This window comes from Eublepharis macularius, chromosome 8 (genome assembly GCF_028583425.1).
Source record: "Eublepharis macularius isolate TG4126 chromosome 8, MPM_Emac_v1.0, whole genome shotgun sequence".
NCBI lineage: Eukaryota > Metazoa > Chordata > Lepidosauria > Squamata > Eublepharidae > Eublepharis > Eublepharis macularius.
The window spans coordinates 74627734-74650935 of NC_072797.1; the positions used below are offsets into that span (position 1 = coordinate 74627734).

At 41.4% G+C, this 23202-nt stretch overlaps 1 protein-coding gene across 1 annotated transcript in view; it reads left to right on the plus strand.

The window, feature by feature from the left end:
- Nucleotides 1-455: 455 nt before the first annotated feature.
- Nucleotides 456-23202, plus strand: part of PRR16 (proline rich 16) — a 124831-nt gene continuing 102084 nt past the window's right edge. The window contains exon 1 of the mRNA XM_054987539.1: nucleotides 456-853. Within this exon, the coding sequence (XP_054843514.1) occupies nucleotides 674-853 (180 nt within the window). The 5' untranslated portion in view covers nucleotides 456-673. The remainder of the gene's footprint in view (nucleotides 854-23202) is intronic.

The window sequence follows — 23202 nt, forward strand, 5'->3', positions numbered from 1 at the left end:
ACTTACACCTCTTCCCTGGCGCAGTCGCTCGCCAGAGGGGAAAAAAACCTTCTCTCGCCGCCTTCGAAGACTCTGGGCAAAACCATCCCCTCGAGAAGGGGGCGGTGGTGCCAGAAACATGTTTGCAGGGCGGGGGGAAAGTTTCCAAAGGAGCCGCTCTCCTGCCTGCCTCCCACTCCCTCCATCCCATCTACACAGCCTATAAGCACCGCTGGCTTAGTCGGGTGTCGGTCTTTAAGCGCACCATGTGGCCGAGGCTGTGAGGGAAGGCACGCGCCCCGCCACCCGACCGGCCGCTGCGTGAGACGCGAGGGGTTTGCGCCTGCCCGACCCTCGGGCAAGCCGCTCGCTCTACATGTCTGCGTGTCTCTCGGAGGAAGGGAGGGAGGAAAAGCAGGCAGGCGCAGGCGCAACGCCCGCCTGTCTGCTTGCTTGCCTGCCTGCAGCCCGGGTTTTCTCAGTGCAGTTGCCGGGGAGTTGATGGCAGCGCCAGAGCGCGCCCTGAGCAGCGCGCCACGGGAACTCGAGCCCAAAATGTGCGGCCAGGAGGGAGGCAGCGGCTGCAGCAGCTCCGGGCGGTCGACACGGGACAGGGACGGGCGTCCTTCGGGGGCCAGTCAGCTCTCCTGACCTGCCTGCCGTCCTCTTCCCCACCCGGCGCTCCCCCCAGAGAATGTCAGCCAAGTCCAAGGGGACCACCTCCTCCTCCGCCACCTCCTCCTCAGGGTCCTCGCCAGCCGAAGGGCCGCCGGCCGCCTCCAAAGCCAAGGTGAAGGAGCAGATCAAGATCATCGTGGACGATCTGGAATTAGTCCTGGGGGACCTGAAGGACGTGGCCAAAGAACTGAAGGAGGTGAGGCAGGGGGATGGCGGGGCGGAGCGGAGCGCGAGGGAGGCAGGAGGGACAGGGCACAGTCCGAGCCGCTCGCGCTCTTCCCGGCCGAGCAACTCTCGAGGATGAAGGAGAGCCGGACTGGACCGGGCAGCCCCAGACTTGTTACACTTTCGACTCTTGCTCGGCCGCCAGAAATCAACTAGTGTCTCCCCTCCTTGGGAGCGCGGGCTGGAGAGACCTGGGCAGCCGCCGCCTTTGCCTCGGAGCGGCGGGCTTTGGGCGCTGCTTGGCTTGCGCTCGCAGCGCTGCTTGGTTTCAGTCCCCCGGGGAGGATGTGAGGGAGACGCAGCGGCGCAGTCGGGGGGTTTCTTTCGCGTGACTAATAACTGAGGAGTCCCACGCCCCAAGCGCCAGGAGGGGTGGCTTGCGTGTCGCGACGGTCGCATCCTGCGTTCCCCATGGCCGCCCACTCCGGAGTTCGGGGGGAGGAGGAGGAGGAGTTGTGGCTTTCTGTCTCTTCGCGTCAAGGACTGTGTGGGCATTTCTCTCTCCTCCATGCAATCTCTTGGCATCCGGATCTAGCATTTAGTCATTGCGTGAGCTAACGGGATGCTTCCTTCTCTGGCAGCAAAGACGCCGCTTCACGACTTGGTTTCTTCCCCCAGTGTGGTTATTTCCAGTCTTTCTTCTGCAGATGTTATTTTTAGGAAGGGGTGAGGTCGCCTATTCGAGACGTCAAACTCACTAAAGTTCCCGTGTTGAACAAGAGAGGGATGTTGCTTGCCGAAAGTGTGTGTGTGTGTGGGGGGGGGGGGGGTTGTGATTGATAAAATTCTACTGGGTAATGAGACCTTTTCGATGCCCCCCTTCCCACTTACTCTATCTAAAGATCTGATCATAAACCACTATGATTCTCAGTCGCTTCCAGACAACACACATGAGTCAGAATCATATTGGGTACAATGCATGGCAGAGTTCATGGCTGACCTGATGCTTTCATCAGCACTGTTATCCATAAACATTTGTCTTTGCTCTTTGATCGAATAGATTGTTACACCATATTTTTTTTTTAAGTCTTGCAGAAGTTCTACATGTAGGATGTAATCTTTGTAGGGTTCTGGAGTCTAGCCTTTTTCTTTTCTTCAAATGGTTTTTACTAGACTGTGTTGTTGTTGCAGCATAATCTTTTGCTAGTTCATTTGGAATTAAACCTCAGAATTTGCTTTGAACCCTGCTCTTGATAATTATGGTAGTGACAGACTATTTGTAGCATTTTTGCAGATGAAGAAATATCTGTTCAGTTTTGTTTACTTTATCTCCTGCTGTAAGGGTTCAACAGTGTCCTATTTTTCTTTGGCTAGCATGCAGTTTTTACTGAACTTGGACCTGGATAACTCCATCAGTAGGGAACTGGGGGCGGGGTGGGGGGAGAAGTAGAGAACTATGAGCCATTCTTTCTTCTTCAGATTAAGTTTGCCGTTAGAACCTTAACATATAACTTGGAGCTTCTGTCTGGATTGGATGGTCTTGAATGGCAAGAGTGAGTCAAGGAGCTTTTCCAGGTATAACTCAATTGCTCAAACAACTAGAGGCATATTGTACAAACGCTACAATCCTAAACACTGTCTCTGGGAAGCAACTCTTTGGGATTTTTTCTGAGTAAACCACATATACATTTGGGTTACAAAGGTATTGGGGATGGGGAATGCAGAAGTAAAACCACAACAGATGGTTCTCACATTTGGAAATATCACTGCTGGGGGAAAAGGGCCCTGGATTTTCTTTATCAGGTTAGAATCATGGAATGAATGTAATACAAAATGTTTGCTTGTTTTGGAAACTAATTTAATATTTCTTTAGCTTGTGGTGTCTGATCTTATAGTTTAACGTGAAAACAGAATGTAATTTCTGTGAAGATTTTCTGAAATATCAAAAATGTTTCTATTCAAATAAGGCAACTTGTCTGTCCAGTAAAATCTTCCTTGATTTTTTTTGTGTGCAGCACAAATGGTGGACAGATGGTTGGATTATGCATTGACATTCCAGTATAAAACATGTGTGCATTGCTTTATAATCTGTGTTATAATACTCCTACCCCTAAACATGTATTTCTCAATTTGACAGATATTGAGCAAGGTTTTTCTTTCTAAGAGACTTAAAAAACAGTTCTTCATGGAGAAAATTGTGTTAACCAAGCTAATAAGTATATCTCAGTGTTTTCACTGTACTTTGTCTTGAAAATATATCAGTAGCTTAATGCACACATTCTTCTGTCTCCAAGTGTTTTTGCTTGATATTTTCCTTTGAATGCTTTTAGTAATCATCAAAGTTGAAATAGGCATTCACTTCTACAACAGTGTATATATTATTTAGAGAGCAGAAAGCGTATCTTATTATGTATCCCATGAATGTGATTTATGTAGTTTCTCTAGGAAGCAAACAGGATTTCTGTAAGTGTAAGTTAAGTTTTGTTATCATTTATTATAACTTGGTTCTGGATAAGCAAACTTTTCCAGGCTGCACCACTGAGACTCTAAAACAACCAGTTGGCTGTATTGGTTTGTGTCTAACTGTGACTAGCTTTCAGTAAAGAAATGAAGCTATAGTGTAAAATCTAGTCAGGATAAGCTGCAGCTTGTAATGACAACATTGAGGATATAAAATAGACATGAAATATAAATAATTGTCTGTTAATATACAGCTTATGCCTTAAGTTACTTGTGAATAATGGTTCTTTCTTTAAATCCTGAAGTCACTGATTTATTAAATAACTCTGCTGTGCTAGCTTGGTCACTATCTTCTTACAGGAAGGGCATGATAGGTGGATTTAACAATCACATTGCTTCAAAAAGTTGGCTCTGGAAGTAAAGAATCACAACCTGCACTATTTATGTCTTTAGTTTCTGTTTTAAAAGATTAGACCAAATATATTCTTATATTTACAGTAACTTTATACTTTATAGTATCTTCATATATTGGCTCTATTATTTACAATTCACCTTCAGAGATTTTCTGGGGGAAGAAAACTCACAGTGTAAACGCCCATGATTAAAAAATGTTCTGTAGATGCTTATGAAATGCTTGTGATGCTTCTGGAATGCCTATATCTAAATAAATATTTTTACTATTTTAGTCTTTGAACAATACCTAACTCTTAATTGTTGATGTGGACATGTAAACTAATGAATGTAAGAAAGATGTTTTCTGTTTGTATTTGATTTGAACGTGATGTTAATCTGGAAAACTGTTTTATTTGTTTTTATTTCATAGAATAATGAAGTTAAGTTTGGTCAAAGCCAAATAGGTGATCAAGTAATCTTTTTGAGACAGCTGTAGAAATAAGTTGGCTTTTTAAAATCAGCTTTTAAATAGTTTACGTATATATGCACTGGTTTTTATATATGATCTTGAAGACGGTTCACTGTAAGTTGCGGACGCTTCTTATTATTTCTGGTCTAATAGACATCAAGAACCTGTGGCTACCCAATTGAGGGTGTGGCCTGAGGGCACATAATACACCAACCTTGTTGAAACTAAGGAGGCATGAGTGTGGTCATTGCATAAGTGTGGTCATTGCCTGGAGGGGAGCCTTCCTAGGTTAGTACCTAATGTAATCTACCTTCAATTCAATCATGGAAGAAAAGCAGAACTGGAAAGAAATATACGGATGCATTTCCATCTATCTTGTGCATACTTATTCCAGCTCAGTGCATTTTTGTATTTCCGTACCAGGTCATCTTTTCTATTGCCTTCCAAATATTACCTTGGTCTATTTTGAGTCCTGCTATTTTGAGCCATCTGCCATGGCTTCAAAAAGATCTGTCATCTCCCATCATGTTGAGACATAGAAGTTTTAAATAGAAAGTTTTTATCAGGAACAGTGTTACTTCTATATTTTGTGGTACATGGTATGCAGTTGGTGCTAAATAAATTTGAAGTAATAATATGATAAGGATTTTATTTATTGCAGTGAAATATGATCATACATTTTCTTAAGATAAAAGAAACAGAAAAAGATAGAAAAGAAACACAAGCAAGTTATACAGAATCATCATAGATTATTGGACTGGGACCTGGGAGAGACAGATCTGAGTTCCTCTCTCTGCCATGGAAGGTCACTGGATAGCCTTAGAGCAGTCACTTTCTTTCAGCTGAACCTACCACACATGGTTGTTGTTGAGAGGTGGCAATAGAGGAGGAAAAACATTGTAAGCTCTTTGGGGAGAAAGTGGTAGCTGGGGAGAAAGTTTATCTAAATAAACACAGTAATGTGTCAAAAAGTTTTGGGTCAGTAGCAGAAAAACTGTTACCTATTGTGTGAGTTTGCTATGATGACAATGGTGGTGGAGAGTGCCCTCAAGTCATAGCAGACTTATGGTGACCCCTAGTGGGGTTTTCATGGCAAGAGACTAACAGGTGGTTTGCCATTGCCTGCCTCTGCAGCCCTGGTCTTTCTTGGAGGTCTCCCATCCAATTACTAACCAAGGCCAACCCTGCTTTGCTTCCAAGATCTGAGGAGATCAGGCTCACCTGGGCTATTCAGGTCAGGGCACTATGATGATAAATAGTCTATCAGACATTCTGATTAGGAAATGAAGTTATCAGTAGTGTGAGCTTTTGGGAAAAAATAATTTGAAACCTTTCCAGAAAAATTTCAGGGTGATCCGATTTTATCTTCTATTTAGTAAACAAAACTGTAGAAGTATTCTATGTTAATGTATGTCTAACAGCAACAAAGATTTGAATTGAAATATTTGATTATGAAAAAAATGAATGTGGTTTAAATGTTATTGTCAAACAAATTAAATTTTATGTGGAATTAAAAATGACAGTGCTTTTAAAAATTAAATATAGTATTCACAGTATGGCAAGTACATCCCTTACATTATTTAAATTTAAGTGGGAACCTGCAAGGATTTATTGGGGGTGAGGACATGGTGCCCTCGTCCACCATATCCTCTTTCCCTTCCCTGTCCCCCATAGCCTTTCCACCTTCTCCTGATTATTTCTTCTTCCCACCCACCTTTGTCTGCCCCCTTGTCCTCACCTTTCCCTCTTACCTCCACAGCCTCTCCCCTATGCCTAGTTATGTGGTGCTGGCTGAGTTGGGTCCAGTTACATGGTGAGGAACCTGTAAGGACTTGAAGGAGGTCGTTCACTTTCCCCTGTATCCCCTTCCTCACACTATTTTCTCTTTCCTTCCTTCTGGTAGTCTCTATATGATCACTTTTTCCTATGTCCTTCTCTCCTTCGAACCTGCGAAACAATTTACTGTTTATCTTCCCCCATCTTCACCTATATTTCTTAATTTACTTTGTTTATATACTGCCTTTCTTCACAATGGGGTTCTAAAGCAGCTTACATTATTCTTCTTACCTCCACATGATCCTCGCAACAACCCTGAGAAGTAGGTTAAGCTGAGAGTGTGTGACTGGGAAAAAGTCACCCTATGAACTTCCATCGCAGAGTAGTGATTTGAACATGGGTCTGACATTACTCTGAAACTCTAACTGCTACACTATGCTGGCTTTTGTGAGGGGATGCTGCTATTGAACAGTTACAAGCAGCCAGGACTGGGTCAGTCAGGCAAGTTATGTGATATCAATTCACCTGGTGGTTGTTTCTGGGTCTTGCTCCAATAAATCCTCCCCTGAAGCCCAAAACAGCCCTGGAAAAGGCTCTGCCCCACCTCACCTTTTATTGACAGAAACCAAGACTGGAATACTGGTTAAATTGCTATGGTTGTCTAGCAACAGCAGCTGAGGGCATCTGGTTAAAGCTACAGATGATCCTTTTATAATCTTTTTTTTTTAAATTCCTCAATGTAGTTTTTTAGATTTCAGAATTTTCTGTAAACCTTGAGCATTTTTCAGGTGTATTGGAAGATATATTTTGTCTGTTCTTGGCTCCAGTCTCTACATTTAAGAATCCTCAGATCAGGGCCACTTGGCTATTAGTATATAAGATACATTGAAGGCCCTGAAAACAGTTAACACATTAATTTTAGCATAGTCAAAAATCTATGAATGATATGCTATGGACATAGTTGTCCACAAGTGAGTTTCAACATAATTTGTCTGTTTAAAAAATATTTTATATTTATATCAGATAGTAAACTCAAACATACACGGAGCATAACTATATCATATGATCATCCAAATCTTAGCTCTACAGTTATCCACTACTTTTATCATCAATAATCATCTGATTCATATATGAATCTAAACACAATACCTAAATCATATTATGTTTCTTTCTATAAATAAACTGCTATCAAGTAAATCAAATTGTCATTAATTATATAGAACTCGCCTATCTATATATTCCTAATTTCCTGTGTGTGTGTTATGTGCTGTCAAATCGCCTCTGATCTATGGTGACTCTATGAAGGAAAGACCTCCAAAATGTCCTATCATTAACAGACTTGCTCAGATCCTGCAAACTGGAGGGCATGGCTTCTTTTATTTAGTCAAACCATCTCATTTCTATTTAAATATTTTTCCATTTATCATCATATTTAATAATAGCTGTTCTTAATTATTCTTAGTTTTCAGCTACATAATTAAAATATTTTCCATTTTTCCTGGAATTATCAGATTGGCCTGTTTTGTATATAAGATATTAATTTTTCCATTGATGCATATTCATATAGCTTGTTCTTCAATTGTGTAAGATCTGGACATTTTTTTGCTTTCCATTTTGCTGCAAATACTACTCTTGCTGTGGTCATCACATATTTAAATAATTTGCTATATATTTTTGTAATATTACTTGGTAAAATATTTAATAACATATTTTGGGGTTCATCAGAAACTTAAATATCTTTTACGTTTCTTGATGTATTTCTGTCCAATAGTTACTTGCTTTCTTACATGTCTACCACATATTATAAAATGTAGCATCCATGTTTTGGCATTTCCAGCACTTTCCATTGTAATCCTTGTTAGCTTTTGCAATGTCCTTAGGAGTAATATGCCATCTAACGAACATTTTATACCAATCTCTTTTAATATTTGGCATTCTGTAGATTTGATTTCTTTGGTTCATAAATTTTCCCACTGGCTCTATACATATCTTTTCTCCATAGTTTTACATTCATTTTTACTTGCTCTGATTCTAGATCATATTGTAGTAGAATTTTATATACTTTTCCTAGTAGGTGTCTTGAATCTCCAATGATTAGTTGTTCGAAAATAGTTTTCTCTCTTAACTGGCCTCCTTCTTTGACTAGTTGATCTTTAAGTTTAGAGACCATTTGATAGTACAGCAACCATGAAATGTTTTTTTCTTTCAGCATTAATTTCTTGCCATGTTTTTATTTTTACTTGTTTGTCATATATTCATAATTTGTATAAGCAGTTTTATTTCTCATAATAATTGTCACAATAGCATTGGTTGGGGATGTTGGTGGTGATGTTTTTGTGGACTTAATCTATTTTTACATGGAAACCATGTTCTTAATAGTCTGTCCCTCAAAATATGAGTGCCATCTTGTCTTTGAATAGTTTTTAATGATTTCTTAATCCATAAATAATTATGAAATCTTTCTTTAGTATCAATTATCTCTAATTATATGTTTCTCCTAGTTAACTCTTTCAGAGAGGTTAATGGGGCACCTCCATTTTATTGTCACTGTCAGTAACATCACTTGTTAGTTCCATTAGTGATTACAGTATCCTTTCCACCACGTAACAGGAGATAGTAAGAATTTTAGCACTGGTTTTGATTTGATTTTCTTAGCCAATTGGATGATTTCAGAACTTGATTTTTTCATTTGGCTTATATATATTTGTGGTTTTATTCCTCCTTCTCCATGTTTAAAAATCAGTAAACATACATGTACCCTTTCACAAAATTCCTTGGAATAAACATTTGAAAATGCCATGCCTGATATTGTATTGGTAACGGCATCCATTCATTGTTACTAATTTTATGAAACAATGAATCTTTAGAAATGGAAAATTTTCTATGGTAAAAATTAAGTAAAATTCCCCTGCCCTGTTATCAGTAATAGAATATTAATATTGTGGCTTTTATGAGGTTCAGTTTCAAAAAAGGTTTGTTAAAAAACATGGGTAAAGTACATCTATGGCATGAGCTGACTTGGAAGAGCTCCGGGAACTAGGGAAGCTTAAAAAAGAGTCATAGTAGGTACTGCTTTTAGAAGGATGGACTCTTAGATATGTGTAAGTAGATAAGGTTAAAAGCATGGGCAAGAAAATAAAGATGAGCTGAGACAAAAGCCACTCTCCCCAGATATGTATTTGAACATTCAAAAGAGGCTTCAAATACAGGAAGTGGAGAGGAAGATCACTATGCCCAATCTATTTTAAATGACCAGCTGAATCTAATATGCATAAGGTTGCCAGGTCCCCCTGGCAACCAGCTAGGGTTGGGAGGTGGCAGAAATGAATGAGTGGGGGGAGGCACGATCCTCATTTCCATGTGATGACATCACTTCTGTCATGATCCAGAAGTGATGGTGTTGTACCAGGGCCAGTTTTTAGCTGTTCCAGGCTAATCCCCTATTTTTGAAAAAAATGGAAATTTGGGAGGGAAATGAATTATATGCAATACTTACTTTTCTATCAAAAATAAACTTCTTTTACTGATTTAACAGCATTTTAACGTATCTTTTATAACAGCAAATAAAGGTGTACTATCTGGCATATTGATGGAATATCTTTCTTTGTTTTCTATAAGAAAAATTACAAGTACACCCAATATTTGAGAGAGATTAGCAAACCATCACACACTACTGTAGCATATGTATCTTAATTTTTGTCATCTGAGAGGTAGAAACAATAAGAACTGAAGGTAGAAAATAATTTATGTAAAAATCAAAATAACGTGCACATCACTAAAAACTATTACGTTGGGGAGAGTAAATGGGACTCCTACTTCCTAAGGCATTATTTTTTAAATATTTAGTGTTAAGGAAAAATTTCTTAAAGGTACTCTGCGTTCAGATTATGTTTCCCAATAGCCATCACCATGAGTAATCAAGACACTAAAAATTGTGATCCATAAAGAATGAGTTTTATTGACATAAAACCCAGATGCAGTGCCATGTTCCAATACATGCATAAACATCAGCCATAGCAAAGAATCTTATATACTCTCCAAAGTTAATTGTTTACAGAAAAGAGATAAAATTGTTATACAAAACTAGATACAAACAATTCTTCAGAATCAAATTCTTCAGGAGACATGGCACCAATACAGGCCTGATTGACAAGATAATAAACTCTCTCTGTAATATAAACATGCTACATGTCTGGTGCCACAAAAGAGTCTTCCCGAGAGGGAGCTTAAAAAGTCGAAACGAGAGATACTGTCCTTGCAATAGGGCTCTCTAACCCAGTGTCAGGAGGAATCTGCTTACATAGGAATAACTTGCCTTCTGTGTGAATAGTCAACTCCAATAAATGCTCTTACATAGGTCTTTTAGAATAGGGGTCATAGAAATTCCCTAACATTTAGTATAATTAAGATTTTAAAATGTATGTGTATGCAAGAACAGTCTGTTATGTAAGCAGTCACCTGCATTTTGAAGTGATGAGACACCAGTTTGAGCATAATTTCACAGTAGGGTTGCCAGCTGCCTGGAGAAAAGGTTTTCTTTAATAGAGGTTTATCTAATGAAGTTATCAATACTTTGGTCACATTATGAGAAGACAAGACTCACAGGACAAGACAATAATGCTAGGAAAGGTGGAAGGCAGTAGGAAAAGAGGAAGACCCAACATGAGATGGACTGACTCAGTAAAGGAAGCCATGGCCTTTGCAAGACATGAACAAGGCTGTCAAACATAGTATGTTTTGGAGAGCATTCATTCAAAGGGTCACTCTAAGTCAGAAATGACTTGGTGGTGTATAACACACACACAAAGGTTAATAGGATGTCATCTACCAGGTGATGCTATTTATTTCCATGCCATGTAAGCTTCAGCAGTCCATTTCCACACAATACGCCTCTGTTAAAGGGGCAAGACATTTTTCTTCATATAGTTGGCATCCCCTCCTCATAAATCTTACATAGGAAGTCCTCACACTGGGGTGGAGAACAAACAGTAGTTAGATTCCACAAAGGGGAATGTATATTTAAGATTATAATTCCTACTGAAATTAAGGTTGCAGTACTGCACACACTTCTGATAATATGCTCCATTGGACTTATTTCTGAGTAAGTATGTACTGGAACATGTTGCATGCCTAATTTCATGCAGTTGAGTGTACATTATCCTTTTTGATGTTTTCTCCATCTTCTACACCTGTTTAAGATTTCAGTCTTCTGATGGCAGTGACCAGTTTTATTGCTTTTGTGTACACTGAGTAATTAAATGGGTCTCTGTGTGATTTCTATCATTTTTTAAATTTTTATTTTACATAATTTTTACCCTACCTTTCTCCCTTACTTCATTTTTACCCTACTGTTCTCCCTAACAGATACATTGGGTATCTGAAGAAGTGAACTGTGACTCTCAAAAGCTTATACCCTACCACAAATTTTGTTAGTCTTATAGGTACTACTGGACTCTCACTCTGTTCTGCTGCTACAGACAGACTAACATGGCTACCAATCTTGATCTCCCTCTCCCCAACAGGTACCAACAGGCAGCCTACATCATTGTCCTATCCTCCATTTGATCCTCATGGCAGCCCTGTGAGGTAGGTTAGGCTGAAATAATGTGACTGGCCCAAGGTCATGCAGTGAGCTTCCATGGCAGAGTAGGGGTTTGGATCTAAGTCTCTCAGAGCCTAGTATGGCATATTTTTTAGTATTCTTGCTCCAGGCTGATCTTGGACATGTCCAGTTTTGGCCTATAAATTTGGGGGAGGGTGGTAAGATGATTTCATGAGGATGCCACATATCAAAATTGGGCCTTATGTAAAATAAATGCCGTCCCTTTATTCGAACTCTGGTATTGGGAAACCAACGGAAAAGAGAGTGAGCAAAGTCCCTTGAATCTACACTGTACTGCTTGGACCTCAGCTCAGGAGAAAATTGGTGCTTCTATTTGTATTGTATGTCTTCTTTAAACGTACATAGTACATGTGAGATGGTTTGATGAGATTGTTAGTGGGAACTGCTTGGCCAGTGGTTTAGCATTCTACATTCTGCCTAGGAACATTATCAGTCTATTACTTAGAACAAAGTTAGGTGTGAAAGTGGGGTAAATACCCAGTTTTTATTCATGTCTTTGTCCCTTCAAATGGAAAATGAATGTGGGGTGTATTTTTTATGTAGGACAAAAGTATGTGGCTGTCATCTCACCATGCTTCTTTGTTTCAAACTTTTTTTCACCCCGTCAGGCTCTGATTCCAGAACTGAACTAAGCTGGCATAAAAACACTTAAAGTAATAGAAAGCAGTGAGTTGGGGAGCAGGTAATCTTAAATTTTTCTCACCCACACATGCTCTGTTTTCTGAAGAAAAATTACCTACTCTCTGAACCCTGATTTCCATTTCGGTAAGGAGACACTTGAATGTCATGTCAAGTTTTGCCCTCAGTTTCAAAGAAATGTTGGTTATAGTGGCTTTGATACTTGGCAAAATTGTACTTCAGATATGCAAGCTTGAGGTTAAAAGGGAATAAAGTGTTAAGAAGTATCAGAGTTCAGGCTTTGTTTCCATTTCTAATACAGAAATTTTCAAGGCTTTTTTCATCAAGAATTTGCCGATAAATGTTATGCATAGTAGAGTTTTGCAGGTGATTGCACTAGAGAATTTTCTGGTTATCGTTATTGCATTGTAAATGCTTTTGTCGGTATCAAATTATTAAAAGTTATTTGAGAAATATTTACATAACTTTAAATAGGCAAAAATGAATGTTCTTCAATTATTATCAAAAGGAAGTGGATACGGTAGCTACTGCCAATAGTTTGTAGAAATCAATCCAAAATGGAGGCTATCTATATTGTATTGTATGCTGGGAAAATAATGGCTAGTACACATAATTATTTTGACTTCCTGCAAGTGTTGCCTACACTGGTAATTTTTTCAGTTGACTGCCTGCCATTAAACTTGTGGTTTCTATGCATCGCTGAATTTTCCATTTCTACCTCAAACTTGCTATATTTTGATTGATTTAGTGAATAATTTTCTATGTCAATCTAGGCTCACTATTCCACTTGAATAAAGATTTTAAATGGGAAATACAGGTGTCAACTGAAGTTGAGGAACAGATAATATGCTGAGTCTCATACGAGAAAACCAGGATATGCAGTTCAGGAGTGTGATCTTATGTGTGCCCCAGTGAATGCACTAGAAAAATAAAAACCTGGGGGAAGACAGCACAGAAAAGGCAGAGTAAGATCCGTCTTCAGTATAAGAGTGAAGAAGTGGGGGGGGGGGGCACAGATTGTTAATTCTCTGCATTTGTAGTTCCAGCTGTTGGTGGAACTCCAGGTTTGTAGATCACACCAGCAATGCAGGGGTATAACTCTGCTTTATTTTAGCTGCACACAAAGCATCAACCAGGCATCTGTTTTGGAAAAAGACCAAATAATGCCCACCTTGCTCTGAAGCAGATAGAGAGCCCTGTGGTGCAGAGTGGTAAGCTGCAGTACTGCAGCCCAAGGTCTGCTCACAAGTCACGACCTGAGTTCAATCCCGGCAGAAGCTGGGTTCAGGTAGCCGGCTCAAGGTTGACTCAGCCTTCCATCCTTCCGAGGTCGGTAAAATGAGTACCCAGTTTCCTGGGGGTAAAGTGTAGATGACTGGGGAAGGCAATGGCAAACCACCCCGTAACAAAAGTCTGCCAAGAAAATGTGGTGGTGCGACGTCCCCCCATGGGTCAGTAATGACTCAGTGCTTGCACAGGGGACTACCTTTACCTTTTTAACCTGCTCTGAAGCATCCCTTGTTTGACTGCCATGTGGCCAATAGGTGCTTAGGCATGTGATTGACTAAAAATTATCAAGATACATTGTAACATGTTGCCTTGTACTATAAACATGTTCTTTTGAACTTAATTGGCAGTATTTGAATTTTGAGCCTAAAATAGGCTGTGCTTTTGCTAATAGAGAAGATATTCCAGGACAGGCATTGGCTAATGTTTAATATAGGTAGAGAAAACAGTTGGAAATGTAAAAACATCATATTATGTTACTTTTGCTGCTATTTCTGTAGTGTGTTCTATTGTACAAAGTACTTTCAGAGATCTTTTGCTTAAACAGATCATAAGCCTGTGCTGCCTCAGTGTGTCAATTTTTGGGTTTTGTTTTGTTGGCGAAAAGTTTTTGTGGGTTAAAGATTCAGCAACCTAGCTTGAGCCTGCAGGCCATACATTGTTTATTTTCAACGTATATGATGCTGGTATTAATGTATGATGTTGTGAATCAGGGCATCTAAGTGATTCTGGAACCCTGGGCAAAAATCCAGGCTGGGGCCCCAGAATCAATGCCACCCAGCTGCTAATCTCCTTGCCAAAAGCCAGCTGCTTGAGGTCCACATTGGGTAGCACAAATAGCAGTAGGGGCCTGCTCTTCTTCTTGTTTTCCTTCTAAAGGATGGGGCCATGAATGGTTGGTCTCCCCTTGTGTGGAGCCTGGAGCGGATACGCACGTTGCCCATTAGCTAAGACTGCCCCTGTTGTGGATATATACGTTAATGTAGGCCTGAGACAGCAACAAGTAATCCAAAGTATATAAACCAAGAGTTGAAACCTAATATTATATACAATATGGTTAGTACTGCAATTACACTTACATGCTACATAGTAAAGCTTTATGGCTTTTAAGATTGCGTGGGCAATTTGATGAGGTTTGCAAAATTCCAAGAATAAGTGCATTTTCAATGTCCATTTTATTTCTTTATATTTGGCTTGAAATTGTGACTTTAGCTGAAATGAAACAATATGAATTACAGTTATAGGGTACATTCTGTATTATTTTCTGAATTGAGTCTTTCAAATGAATTCTGTAATGAATCTTGATTAATTCCAATTAGGAGTTTGCTTGCCATTAGCCTAGTTGTTTGAAATCTACCAGTGAATTGTACGTGCTTGAACAAAATGCTACTAATGAGGTATTTTTGTGTGACCCCGGTAAGCTGTCTTTATTCTCTTAGTCCATCAGTTACAGAGACAGCTTTTGATTCGTTCTGGCCTCTGACCGGTCTCTGAGTTTGGAGATGTTCCTTTCCTCCTTATGTTGAATTTGGGCAGTATTAAAGCTATTCAGTGCTTTACATTATTACAGCTTGCTAGACCTTAAGTCTGTTCCTGGACATTCTATACGTTCTACATTTTTGATAGATGCCCTTTTAGAGATCATTTCAGAATAAAATCATTTATATTCTTTGGTTTATCTGAATTTACACGGTGTGAATACCTTTACTGGCTGTCTAAGGCTATTGAGTAGCGTATCTCTTTGTGGGGGGAGCATTCCCTTTAAAATAGACACATGGAAACTAAGAGTGTCTTTGTCCATTTCAAATCAACACTCTAAGCACTAAACCATGTGGTAGTGAGTGCCCTCACGTCATAGCTGACTTATGGAGACCCCTGGTGTGGTTTTCGTGGCAAGAGACTAACAGAGGTGGTTTGCCATTGCCTGCCTCTGCAACCTTCATCTTTGTTGGAGTTCTCTCATCCAATTACTACCCAAGGCTGACACTGCTTAGCTACTGAGATGTGATGAGATCAGGCCCATCTGGGCTATCCTGGATGGGGCTAAGCATTAAACCATAGAGCTGTATTAAAAGGGCTGTTTTCTTCTTCAGCTTCCTTCTTACAGGCTAACAGCTTTCTGACTGAAGAGAGGTCAGAAGTTTATTTATTTTCCAGGTATCAAGTGAAAACCATGTGTCCTAGTCAATAATCACTCAGTGTTGTCTTTTAATACATTTATTTAAAACCAATCTAATCAATCTTGAAATAGTCAAATATACAAAGATCACAAACATAAAAAGTTCCATATATCAAAGCAGATATGCATACATGTCATCATTTATTATTTTATCTATCTTCTGTTTAAAAGATAAAATACAATTTTAAGAATTTCACAATAGTACTTTCAGAAAGATTGGATAGTCTCATGCAACCCAAGTCTTAGAGATTCAGGGATCTTTTGGGTGTGGCTATCTAATATAGGCTCCATTACCTGGAACAAATTTCTATATCAAATTCCTCTTATTTGTCACTTCCCAATGATATGTCATGAGTTTCTGAGCTATAGAAGAGTTTCTTATGAAATAAATGTAGCAAACTGCACTTTTTCAGAATGAACCTTTTACAGAGTTTGGTGTAGTGGTTAAGAGCAGCAGGACTCTAATCTGAAGAACCTGGTTTGATTCCTTCCTCCTCTGCCTGAAGCCAGCTGAGTGACCTTGGGTCAGTCCCAGCTCCTTCAGAGCTCTCTCAGCCCCACCAACTTCACAGGGTGATTGTTGTGAAGATAATAACACACTTTGTAAACTGCTGTGTGTGGGTGTTAAGTTGTCCCGAAAGACGGTATATAAATTGAATGTTGTTGTTGTTACATTATTCTGAAGATCCAACCATTGTAACTTACCTCTTTCCAAGAATGCAACATCAGGGATGTATCTGTGAAAAACATGTTTTACAAATATGAAAATAAAGCAATTGTCAGACTTGCTTATCTTGTTCAATCAATTTCTGCAACAAGGTCAGTGTCATAGGTAAAATAAACTATCCAAATGTATAGAAATATAAGGTGAGAAGTAAAAAAGATTAGGTGCAGCCCTTTAGCTTTTCATTCCAGATGGTCAGGAACATATTTTTAATAATAGCAACAACAATAACAACAGTATGCTTATATACCTGCTGTTTACCCACTCAGAGAGGTAAACAGTATTATTATTATCCCCACAATACAGCTGGGGAGCTGGTGCTGAAAGGAGTGGTTTACTCAAGGCCACCTGCTGAGCTCATGACAATAGAGGGATTCAAACCAGCAGAGTACTGACTTGTAGCCAACCACTTAACCACTATGCTACTGCAGCTCCTGAAGTTGACAGGAGAATAATGCTTTATCCTCCATTCCACATTGGGGCTATCTGGCCCACTTAGTCCTTTTTTGACAAAGAGCAACCAGTTTGGGTCAGATTCACCTTTTGCGATGGCAGTGCAGAGCCATTAAAATGGCGGGGCCATCATGAAATAATTGTCCGATTGATAGCAATAGTCTCTGACATTAGAGATGGAGCTGTGCTTGGGATTGGTTAGATTTACTAATCTGTCTCACTGAATATACTGTCTTAGGTCAGACTCTATTGCCAAAATATCTGGGAGCTCTGGAGTTTTCTTTGTCCCCCCGTGGAATATCTGTAGATCCCAAGACCAGTGGGATAGTGTGCTTTCCCCTGTATTTTGTCCTCCTTCCTATCCCTTTTGAATCTACCCCCCCTTCCCCTTTTTTTCTAAAATAAACCTTTCTATAAAGGCATTTTTGGCTTCCTTAGTACAATACATTTCTCTGGGACATTTCTCTGAATCTCTGCTGTACGTGCTATCTAGTTTGCTATAGGATATTTTTCAAGGGTTCCACTTTTTTACTTTGTTATTTTGTTAGGACTGAGCTGGAAGGGCCCCTTTTCAGTAGAGCAGTTGAGGTGTTCTCAGGAGGAACCTGAGTGATGGCAAATGATTTCCAGGATGCTTTCCAGGGGAAGCTTGGTCTAAGGTTGCTCCTAGCAAGGAAAGCCACTCTCCCCCCTTTCCTAACCATAACAATTTGATGATAGGTGATGATCAGGAACATATTTTTACTAGTACAAATCTGGGTTAAATCATTTTATCTTTAATATACACTAAACTGTCAGAACTTTAATTTCAGATTAATACTTGGTTGGAAAGAAAGACGAGCATATATGTTTGGTGTGGTTCATGAGCATCATGTAAACTGACAGAATGGTGCACACTGTCACATTTGGGCTAGCTATTTTCTTTTTTAAATATTTGTGTCAGCTGTAGTCAACCTTTTTCGTGCAATACTAGACTACCACAGAGTAAAATATAATGTACAACGGTGAACTAATTAGAGCATGTACAAATTTGATTTTCGAACAATGTAATACTGTGTTGGGAAGAGAACCTCTTAAACTGCATTCATAGAGTGTGGCAGCTGCCAGCATTGAAGCAAAACATGAACAGTAGCATAGTATAAGTATGCTTGGTTCCCTTAGAGCTTGTTGAAAGTTCTGCTTAAGCTCTAAACCTTATTGATGAATAAATAATATGTTCTTGCCAGAGAACCTGATTGAAGATACCTGATTGATCCAGTAACACAAATGTACTTAGGATATGTGAGGTTCATGGCTTTAAGACATAGGCCAGTGCCTCAGCCCTCATGTGGCACAAGGCCTGATTGGTGGGATTAAGTAGGTCAGCCAATCAAAGAGGAGATTTCTCTTGCTACCCCCTTCCTTCAGGCATTCGTTGTGGCAGTCAACCCTCCCTCCCAGAGGGCATCATGGGACTAGGTTGTTTCCTGTTGGGGCTGAACAGGAATTTTGGGGGTCTCAACAAATTGGCAGAAGTGAAACCGGTTTTTCACTTGCTCTGTGATGTCTTTGGTAAAAGGACTTAATTAAATAGGCATGGTTTAAAACACTGGTTAGGCCACAACTAGTTTGGCAAGAATAGGATGAGTTTTTCAGGATATGTTGTGCTAATCGACAAACACTCCTAGGTACCCTGATGATGTGGTATGTGTCCAGAAGAGACCATCACATGCCATGCAGCTAGGTGGCACTGTGAAGAGCACTCAGGTGCTGAATGGCATCTCTTGAACCTGGTAGGTGCCTTGTGGCCCATCAGGTGAGGTGGATGAAGCCGGGCACACAGGAGGGCTGTGCAGGTGATGATAAACAAGGTGGATGAAACTGCCTGCCAAGTTTGGAGTCAGAGTGGTCTTGCCCAGTGGATACCCAAGGAGAATGCCTAGTGGAGCCCTCCCTCAAATAGTAAGCTTATTGTTGACAGAACGTTGACAGAGATCAGCTGTTTAAAGTTACATGTTTAAATAAAGAAACAAACTAGTTGATCCCACATAACTTGTATCTGTGTATTTATTGCCTTGCATCATATTTGGAGTGCTGGGGCAAGGGGGTAATGTAAATGAAAAGATTATATGTGCCTACACACTTTTGCACAGGAGAGGCTTGTGAGAACTATCTCCGAAGCAATGCTTTCCAGGGGTGGGGCATGTGACAGGCTGCATGTTTTAAGGAAGCCTGGAAGGGCTGGTTACACACTCTTTTGCAGGACTGTTAAGAGTTAATCCCTTTAGGAATCAGAATATTGTGAGTAGCATGCTGCTCCAGGGCCTCTGATTGAGTAGCTGAGCTGAGAGAGGAGGATTTTGAGTCCTGGCAGAGAGAGCGATCAGAGTCCTCAGGGAAAGCAGTTCGTGGTCGTTCTTCTGTGCAGTCCATCCTTGGAAAGAGATTCTATAGCTCCATAACTATAGGGGGTGCTCCAATCACCCAGTGCGCATGCGTGGAACCTTCCCGCCGAAATCGCGCTGTCGACCAGTGTGCCCCCCAATGCAGATTTAAAAATTAAGAGGAAATCTTTTTTATGGAAGGGTTGGACAGATAAATGATTTTTACTTTAGATCAATTGATAGACTATGATGATGAGTTGTTATCATTTTCTTTAGTGAGGTCTAGAGATGATTTGCTAGCTGAATGGCAATATTTACAATTGCAATATTTGTTGGTATTAAAATATGGCCCCAAAGCTTTGAATGCTTCAGAATCTCCTCCACATTTGGAAACTCTTGAATCAACACAGAAAACAAAAAACGACACTATTTGTTTATGAATATTTGATATCTGTCAATATGACATGCAGAGTCTCAGAGATGAATGGAATAGTGAGCTAGATCGTACAATTCTGCCCAAGCAATGGGACATGGATTTAAGGCTTATATCTGTTGCATCTATGAATCTTAAGCTGCAACTTATTCAACAAAAATTATGTTTATATATTGGACACCACGGCACCTTTTTAGTAAAAGGTTAAGTTCAGTGTCCAGTTGTTGGCATTGTAACTTACAAGATGCATCTCTTAAGCATATACTTTGGACATGTCCAGTTATTTAACCCTTTTGGTAGGAAGTTATTACTCATATTAACTATATATTAAAATATTCATTTTAGAGGATGTTTATGCACTTTTAAAGTATTTGCCTGTCTCATGGAACCTAACTGATGGTTAATGGAAATGGACTTTACGTGCACATACAGTTACTAAAAGACTTATACTAAAGCATTGGAAAGACAAAAAACCACTCCCCATAACTAATTGGATTGAGGACCCTATAAATTTACCAGCACTTGAACATATTGCATATAGACTACAATTGTGTATAGACTTATTTTTAAATATTTGGAGACCCTTTATAGAAGCTTATGTATAGATTTGCCAGTGTTGTGTTGTCTTCCTTCCTTCCTTCCTTCCTTCCTTCCTTCCTTCCTTCCTTCCTTCCTTCCTTCCTTCCTTCCTTCCTTCCTTCCTTTCACAAATAAATAAAAAATAAAAAATGTAAAGCTGCCACTCTGAGTCAGGCTATTGGCCCATCTATCTCAGTATTGACTTTTCTGACTGGCAGTAGCTCTCAGGCAAAAAAAAAAAAAACGGTATTTCCCAGTACCTGGTATCTGAATGTGTTGGTTATGAGAAGTTGTAAACAGCTGTTCTGGCCTGCACAAAATCTAGAAAAAGAGGGGGGGGGGGAAACTATGTAAAATCATGTAATATATTTTATTGAAGCCATCCCAATATACAGAACCCTTCATTAGGCAGATGTTGCAAAAATGTAAAATACTGAAGTGAGGAAAAAGCAACATTTCCGGGTCCAGATCTTAAGATCTAGTCATAACTGTAGGTGTTAGATTATAGCACTTGCATTTGGGGGAGAAGAACCAAGCAACACAGGGTCATCCTGTTTAAAAAGAGTCCAGCAAGATCCAACTATCACCCCAAACCCAAGCTACAATAACAGTTCTTTACAGGCTGAAACCAGATTTATTGTGGCCAATCCTTCATCTGTCACCTTTCAGATAGTGCCATTACTTTTTGTCTCTAGTGATAAGACCAGCGGCAGCGGGGGACCACCTTGCTCTTAGGCCCCTGCGCTGAGAAGGAGCTATGCCCTGTTAAGGCCCTCAGGGAATATGTCATACTTCGTGGGGATGCCCAAGGGGTCTTATTCCGCCACGAAGATCAAGCCCCTTTGACTAAATATCAATTTTGGGCTGTGACTGAGAGGGCTCTTAAGAAGATGGGCTTGTCAGGGGTCAAATTCGGAACCCACTCCTTCCGGATTGGGGCGGCCTCCACAGCAGCTGCTTTGGGATACCCTCCGCAGGCGATCCAGAGAGTGGGCAGGTCGCGGTCAAGGGCGTTTCGGTCCTATATCCGGCCCCTGTAACAGTTTTAAATGGCGAACTAATTGCTCTTTCCTCAGGTGCCGTGTCGGGCCATGCGAGGAAGAGGATATTGATTTGTGGCCACAGCATGGTGTGGCCACAGCATGGGCAGCTTACCAGGCCAGGAGAACACCGCATGGATCCCAGCTTGGTTTGAGCGCTGTGGCCACAGTGGAGTGGCAGGGCCGACGGGGCCTCAGATGGCCCGGCCTGCTGCCCCTCTTGTTCCAGGACCGAAAGGGTCCTCCACCGCACATTGTGGTCATTCACCTGGGTGGGAATGACCTTGGTTTGATGCAGGGCAAAGCTCTGTCATTGCAGGTAGCTGAGGACCTGAAATTTATAAGCAGCCGATGGTCGGGCGTGCTTATAATGTGGTCAGAGACGCTACAGAGACGGGTTTGGCGGGAAGCCTTAGATCCCAGGGCGATAGAGAGGGCCCGACGTAAGGCTAACCACGCCGTTAAGAGGTCTTTGGGGCAAGGCTTGGGCATTTACCTGCCACACCCCAAAATTAGGGCCGAATTTGCCCACCTCTACAGAGGAGATGGCGTACATATGTCACTGGAGGGCAATGAATTATTCATAGACGACCTGCGGCACGGGCTCCAGTTGGCTTTAGGCCACCTGTGGGGCGCGAGGGTCTAAGCCGAGGCTTGGCCCTTGCGTTGGCAGGAGATTTTGGGAATAGGGTGCGGGATGGTGACCTCAGCCCAGCAGTGGAGCATCCCAGAGAGCGAGATGACCTCAGCCCAGCAGTGGAGCATCCCAGAGAGGAAGAGGACACCCCAGCAGAGGAGGAACACAAGTTAAAGAAACCCAAGACTTTAAACCAAAAACCACAGAAGAGTGAGAAGTGGACTTAACTGGAACTACAGAGACAATAAAACATTCCCTAAGCTGGAGAAAGCTGCACACAACTCTTCTTGAAAAGACAAGAACTCGTTATAAAAGACCTCCCTAGGCACCTTCTTGGCCGCCCGGCCCGGGCGTGCCTGGGTTGCTACTGAACTGAGCCCCCGTTCCCTCTCTAACACTGCTATGCGCTCCATGAGCTCCCTTCTGGTAGGACCGCTGTCCTCATCATCTGAAGACGAAATCACTGGGGTTGGCCTCTTAGGTGCACGCCGTTTAGCCGGATGCTTCCCTTTAGATGGGCCGCCACCCTTCATAGTGGGCCTCCTAACCCACTATGTTATAACAACCAAGGACTGGGTGCAAAGCTTAGACTGCAGTACTGCAGCTTACCACTCCGCACCGCAGGGCACTGCTGTAGCAGTCCCGGCTAGCTCCTGCAGCAACCCAAGCAAGTCACCAGATGGCGCTTATAATCTAATACACCCTGCAAAGCCACAGAGCCGCCACTAGATGGCGCCAATACAGAAAAGTGGCCTCCCGAAAGCCAATCTAAAATGGCCACCTAGAGGAGGCCAAGCAGGGCCCTATCTGGCAGTTTAAGCGCTTTGGGACTTATAGGGGGAAGATGAAAATAACCCCTTGAGTATCCCACTCTACACCCCCCTGTCACACTCTGCACCCCGCCTAAGGCGGATAAAGGCCGCTGCCAACTGGCCAGGGGCTACCTGGAGGGGGGGAAAGGGGGAGAAGCAAAAGAGGGGGAGGAAACTGTGGCCCACCAACCCTCTAGCTACCCCTGCCCCTCGCCTCCCCCAATATCGTGTGTGTGTGTCTTATTTAACAACTACGCCTCTACCAAAGGCGCAGTGGAAAAGCGGCCGCCAACCCAGACGACCGCTTTAAAAGCGGCCCTCCAAAGTGGCCGCTGCAGCCCCGAGCGGCGGCCTTCCCAAAATGGCTGCGGGGCTGCGGCCGTCTTAAAACACAGCCGCCGAAGTCAGAGGTGGCCAGAAGATGCCGCTCCAGGAAAGCGCGGCAGCAAGCAGACCGCTGTCGCCGAGCCCCGCTGCTCAAAGCAGCGCTACCACCGAGCTCCACTGCACAAA